Raw genomic sequence first — 6,722 nt, forward strand, 5'->3', positions numbered from 1 at the left:
ATGACGTGTGCGTGACATGTGCGAAAAGATGCGCAGTAGCAATGGGCGCGAACGTCCTTAAGGGAAAAAAACAATGATTGCATACCTGTATGTGATTATCATGTCATAAAAAAATAATTTATCACCACGGCACCCTACATCAACTTCATTTTCCCCAATTGAAAGATAATTTTAATTACTTGTATCTCTAATTACCTTCTGAATCACTTCATCTTCCGATTTATATTTTCTATGAAAAGAAAATCAAAAAGGGAAGATTATTTTATTATTTTTATTACTGCATGGCATCTGACAGGATGCGGCGATGCGGATCCGCATAATTCCCTAAAATCCGCATCCTCCCCATAATTACGATATTTTCCGCATAAAACTGAAGAAATGCCTGATATTAGTCATAAAGCAGCTGCCGACCATCCTCACAAACAAAAAAACCAAAGAGATTGACTACTTTGAAACGCTTATTTTCCTGAACATTGAAGAAAACACGCCATTTCGTTCGCAAGAAAGTTCGTAGGAAGTTTCCACACATTTTTCGGCAATGATCCTGGACTCTAGTTAAACCGTTTTCATAGCATATCCTAGCTTTGAAAATTTGGCCGCTTGTTATAGTAGCAAAAAGTAGGGACACTCATTGCGATGAAGTTGTCATGAAGTTGTACAAAACAAAATACGAGCCCGCAATACGCAAGTGTAAAAACCCACTGAAAATGGTGAATGATTGAGGGAATGGATCGTGGTTCAACCACTTCACAATTTTGCTCCGTATCTCCAAATTGAAACAAAATTCATGACAAGAAGTTTCGGCAAAATGCCGATTACTAACCCTTTTATTTTAACGGTGGAGGCTGGTCGCAAATTGGCGACTTGTCCGGATATCTTAATCGCAAAGGGAAAAATTCAGTCGTAAATATTAAATGCGACCGTATTGGTCGCAATTTCGAGACCTGATTTACCATGAGCATGTAAATACATTGGATGGGCCTAATTACTAGCTCTATAAATTGTTTAAATTTCCGCACAATCCGGTGTAATTTCCGCATAATCAATGCATGTTTACGCATAATATGGCCAAAAATTTCCGCATCCTATCAGAAGCCCTGTTACTGTTATAAAACATTCAAGAACAAACCCATTGCGGCAAGAAATTTCCTGGGCGCCGCCATCTTGAATAATTTTGACGTGTAATGGTTGCTCTTTTGTATTTGCACAAAGAGCAAAACAATAGGGCCACCATGACACATCACAATTATTCAAGTTGGCGGCGCCCGGGAAATTTAAAAACCAAAACAAGCATTTTTGAAATTCATTTATTTCGGATACAAACGATTCCATTGGAAAACGTTCGAACAATTTTGATTGAGAGCATTGTTAACTATTTTAAAGATATATTCCTGTTTTAGTAGAGGTTCCCTTTAAAAGAGTTAACAACTAAGAGCGCCCTTAGTGGTTGGTTTGTAGGCATATGTGCAGTAGTTCCGTACATTGTAATAATTGTGGTATATGTTCTGGCAGTATGAGGAGTTTTTTCATCAAGCGTGGTTCATGTGAGTTTAGTTTAACATCCCCCCATTCCTCCCCTTTTTTTTCCTTTTTTCCACTGATAGTTCAGTGTGATGGGTGCCTGTTTTTTAAATTCCTGGCGTGGGGGCTCACGGCTGGGTTGTGGTATTGTGCCAGCCATGGGGGCATTATTCTATCTAGGGGATGACTGCCGAAAGTGGAAGCCCCCGGATATCCCAGGCATCCAACCTCCACTAAGCGAGTTGTTAACCAGAATTACATGTATCTAAGCCACCTGTCCAATGTGACCTGAGTTTGATCTCAGTGTGGACCCAAGGTTATACACAAAGATAGACTATGTTTTTTAAATTCTTTACTGTGAGGGGTCATTCTCCTGATGCTCTGCTTTTCCCCTCTAGTTGTCATCATCATCATCATCATCTCAGTCTTTGTTGTCAATGTCATCATCATCATTATTAGCCTTAACATCCTCTAGAAAACCCTAAAAACCAAGTTTTGATAAAACTTACATTACATTATCTTGTTCTTGTAGATCTTGTGGATCAAAAAGTTGCCAGGCACTTAGACCAAGATCTTCACAAACGTGTAAAAATGTCCTCAAGTTTATCTGAAACAATAAAGGAGGTGCTGTAAAGAATATCATAATGTCCATCATTATCATTATCATTATCATTATCATTATCATTATTATTTCCACCTTCACAGGTTGATCTCAGGTGTATGTATCCTCACACCACTTTTCGCTCAACTCTAATCCATATTTCTCACACAGTTTCCACTGGACCGCCTTTGCAACATCGTCACGTCTTCGTTTGTATTTCTTCTAAGCTAACTTCTTACACCCCCTCAAACTATGATCGACATTCTCAACCTTCTCACCACACAATCTACACAATGATTCTCCTTATTCCCACCAAGAAAACTCCTAACATGGACAATAAACAGTTTGATTGCCCAATCACATTACTGCATTTCAAATGACGTCAAAGTGAAATGCCAATCGCTTTCCAGAAAGTTCCATGGAGAGATGACATTGTTTGCAACTGCATTCGCTAAGCCAATGAAAATTTGTGCTAGTTTGTTTTTATTCAAGTCAATAAGCCAATTACATGTAAATGTTTTGCATTTTTGCTGACGTTCTGTTTTTACGTTTATTTTTCAAGGTCATATGAAAGTTGCTCTAAAACACGACAATGCTATACATCTCAGTGTGGTGAAAACTCTTTCAAGGGAAGAGACTTGACTTCACACTTAAAAAAAAAACGAGATTCAGTTCAAAAGAGCTTAAACTATTCTACAAAGTAAGTATTCACAATGGAGAAAACCTTTTATCTCAGCCTGCTGATCACTTTCCAGTCAGGACCCATCAACACATTTATTTTTTAGATATAACAAGCCTTTGCATGAAAATATAGGGTGTTCTGTTGCCATGGTGACCTACTGTGACACAATAATAAATGCATGTTGTTAAGCAAAAAATGGTGTTTCAAATGGTACAACAACATTGTCATTACGTAAAAATGTATTGTTGGGTCAAGACAGTCTCATTAATTATTACTGTTGAAACTGGTTTGAGCCACCTTATTAACATTTGTTACTTATTAACATGAAACAATAAAGAGTATTTTTCTGTCAGCAGCAGGATTGTTTAAAAGTCAAACACTTTCACATTTTTGCCAAAAGGCCACTGGAAAGATCTTTGTGAAATTATGTAGCTTAACACTGTACCCATAGACTTGGGGTATAGTGCTAAATGTTAGAGATAAAATAAGCAATGTCAAAGGTGGCTTGATACAGGAAACCAATTCAAAACTTTACCAAGGGAGTATTTCCTGCATGACCTTAACCTAACATTTTAATGCAGCTTTGCAGTTCATTTAAGCCTAAACACTTCAGGTAAAGCTGGAACATGTTTCTTTGTATCAATATTGTTCTGGAGTCAACTGTTGAAGTTGTTAAGAAATGTACACAGCCTTGACTGAGTGGCACAAGCTAAAAAAGGGCATGATGAGCTGCGAATCCCCAAGAGTAGGTATACATGGAAAATCAAGGTCACTTAATTAGTACATACTTCAAGACAAAATACAACCCAACTTCAAATAATGCTGCCAGTTTTTGTGCGCATCTGTAATTGTTCACACGTTGAATGTACCTTTTTGTAAACTTCATTATTTAGACCAATGTTGCAGCCTCATTTCTCTCAAAATAAAAAATGATTGCTCAAGGGATTCTCCATATGCTCTGATAAAGAATGCAGTGTGCTTTCTCAAAGGATTCCATTAAAAAGACATGTAATAAATATTTTATGAGTTACAAGTTTTTTGACCAAGCACTACCATGTCTCTTCAACCACAGTGACACATATATGTTATTCAAAAGAACTAAAGTGGAAAGTGGAAGCAACATACAATGTAGGCCATTACAGTATCGTTTACAAACTTGGTTGGTTGGAGGTTTAATTTATATTTCATACAACACCATACAACACAAAATTTTGTAGTATTAATGTAACAACAATTGACAAAAAACAGAAATAAGGAAATTATATCCAACAACTGTCTGCACAAGTTCCATGTGCACAAAAAGCTACCGAATGATAAAAGAGAAGCCTTAAATTAATTGCACTCTAATTTTTCCAAGCAATTCAATCATTACAGAGAATAACAACTGTTAATTGTCTCTAAGAGACAATTGGGTCTGATGTGAATTGAATATTTTAAATACGAAAAAGATTACACAATAATAATAACATTATTATATATAAAAACTAAGAATTAGTTTGGATTAACTTTTAAATGTAAGGAATTTAAGATCGAACAGCGTTGCATATTTTTTTGGAACACGCTTATTACACCAGATTATTTCGCAAGGTCAAGTGAATGCAACATGAAGATCGCCAAAATAATGATCGATTTAGGAAACAATTTAACTTTCAATATTTCGTGTTCCAAGTTCAAACAACGCAGGCGACATGACATACTTTGGAATTTTTAAACCGATTATGTGAATGCTGGTCAAGCACAACTCTTAATATATATCCCAATGAGATAAGTTTCAGAAGATCAGTGCATTTGGCGACACGCTACATGGAAAAGGTAACGAAAAGTTCAACTGAAAAAAAAAGATGAAGAAGACTTAATATAGAGCTCTTGGGAACACATTTTGATAAATATGGCAAGCATTACAGTTGATAAAAAGAGCTATAAAAAATCTTACGGGGTCTATGTCAGTTGTTAACTAAAGACAAGTAATTTGAACGAAATAACGCGTTCAGACGACATCGGGTTTGTCAACAATCACGAATAAATGCTCTCCCCAAGACTATGCAGAGAATCGTAGTTGAATATTCCATGGAGCTCTTAAAGAAACAATTATCCAATAGCCATATGGAAACGAATTAAGAATTTAGCAATCTCTGGAATATTCTGGGTTTAAAATGACAGTTACATCCTCCTTTGCGATATAACAAGTTTCCGGTCTCAATCACAACACGTTAAGTTCATGCCAACAAGCTTATCGTTGGAAGGGTAGTTGCAACAAGATACACTGCACCTCGTTGCACCAAAACATAATTATTCCGACATAGAACATGAGATAAGCTAAATACATTGTTCAGGGTACAAATTACGCCTAATGTCCCTTAAAATTTAAGTTGCAATAATATCCTCAAGTCTAAGATTTGATAACACTGGGTCACGCATAAACCATCACATTCACTTCAAGAAAACAACAACAACCAGAAGAAATAAAAATAGAGCTATCGATCTCTAAATATTGCGTGAAATTTATAAACCTTAAGAAATATTACGCTCAAAAATCACACGCTTCGCTCTAACAAAACACCCAGAAACCACACAATTAATAATGCTTTATACAGAGACATGCAACATGTGAAATGGACTTCGACGGAAATCAACAAAACGCAAATCACACGATCATAAAATAGAAGTGCTTTTCAATACCTGGCATTCTTGAGGATTTGGGTCTTCGATAACATCCTGAATTATCTTTGAGTCTGGTTGTATTCGCTTCACGAGACTGTAAAAATACAGAACAAATATGCAAGCATAGCTTGGTATGTGGGACGAGAACTAATCCACAAAGTGAGGCGATGGTTATAAACTTACTTGCACAAGAGAACCCCGTCTTGGAGAGATTCGATGAATCGTGACGAACGAAAGAGTCGTCCAGTCGCCTCCTAGATAAAGTTAAACACTTTGTTAGTAAATTTTAACCGTCGTTTGGAGGCGATAAGCCCTTGTTCGCCGCGCCGAAAAACCGTGCACTTTCGAAGGTGATGTTGGTAAACCGAGACCCAAAACGTCCAGTTTAGACCGTACATACCTCAATCCATTGTTGAATGATCTGTTGAGCCGTATCCGATTTCAACGAATTATCGAAAGGGTCTAGTTCATAGTCCACTAAATTTTCCCTGCTTGTCGTTTCGTAAGCTTTTTGGCGGACCATATCGCCGTATCAGAGAAGGCTCACATAATCTTGAAAGGAATATAACCTAACAAATAGGCAAGGAGCTGGATTTTTTTGTTTTCAGGTGACATTCAAGATAATAGCGAATTTGTCGACATTTCCGACCGACATCAGTATAATCTGTCCACAATCGTAAAGCTGTGACATAGATCGAATACCTCACATATACTCTGCATCAGTTGTCTACTGTGGCAGCCATTGAGGAATTTACAAGATGAACTCTCATTGGTCAAAAGACAATAGGCAGAGCGTAAACTGTTTATAGAATACTCCCACAATATTTGCATAATTATTGCATGACGATTCACGGCACCGCTAAACAACTCCTGTAAAGGCTGCTTTCCATTTGCAAATACGAAACTCTGCGTGAAAACAAGTGATATTTGAAATCTGCTATGTGGTTGTAGCGTTCTTTTGCTAAAAACCGTAATTAGGTACGTAACAACTTAATATCCCTGTTGTCCCCGTTGCGAACTTATTCAACTGACGTTCTTTTTTGTATCCTGGCAAAAAATTATTATAATAATGTCGGAAGTATGGGGAGACATGAATCCTAAAGGAGGCACTGTATATTTGCCGACTGATCGAGGTCCGATATCTATTTTTGTTTACTATAACACCGAAAACTGGCAATACTGCAGGCTAAACCGCGATTTAAAAAATATTTTCTGCATTTGGTTGCATCGAAACTTAAGTGTGTTTCGTCGCTGATC

The 6,722-nt window shown here is 37.0% G+C and overlaps 1 protein-coding gene across 1 annotated transcript in view; it reads right to left on the reverse strand.

Moving 5' to 3' along the window:
* LOC137978735 (protein PALS1-like) overlaps window positions 1-6,245 on the reverse strand; it is a 30,514-nt gene extending 24,269 nt beyond the window's left edge. The window contains exons 1-5 of the mRNA XM_068825770.1: window positions 5,866-6,245; window positions 5,649-5,719; window positions 5,484-5,559; window positions 2,031-2,128; window positions 196-229 (exon numbers count right to left, since the gene is read on the reverse strand). Coding sequence (XP_068681871.1) covers window positions 196-229; window positions 2,031-2,128; window positions 5,484-5,559; window positions 5,649-5,719; window positions 5,866-5,988 — 402 coding nt within the window. The 5' untranslated portion in view covers window positions 5,989-6,245. The remainder of the gene's footprint in view (window positions 1-195; window positions 230-2,030; window positions 2,129-5,483; window positions 5,560-5,648; window positions 5,720-5,865) is intronic.
* Between the last annotated feature and the right edge of the window lie 477 nt (window positions 6,246-6,722).

The sequence above is a fragment of the Montipora foliosa genome, chromosome 12 (assembly GCF_036669935.1).
Source record: "Montipora foliosa isolate CH-2021 chromosome 12, ASM3666993v2, whole genome shotgun sequence".
Lineage (NCBI taxonomy): Eukaryota > Metazoa > Cnidaria > Anthozoa > Scleractinia > Acroporidae > Montipora > Montipora foliosa.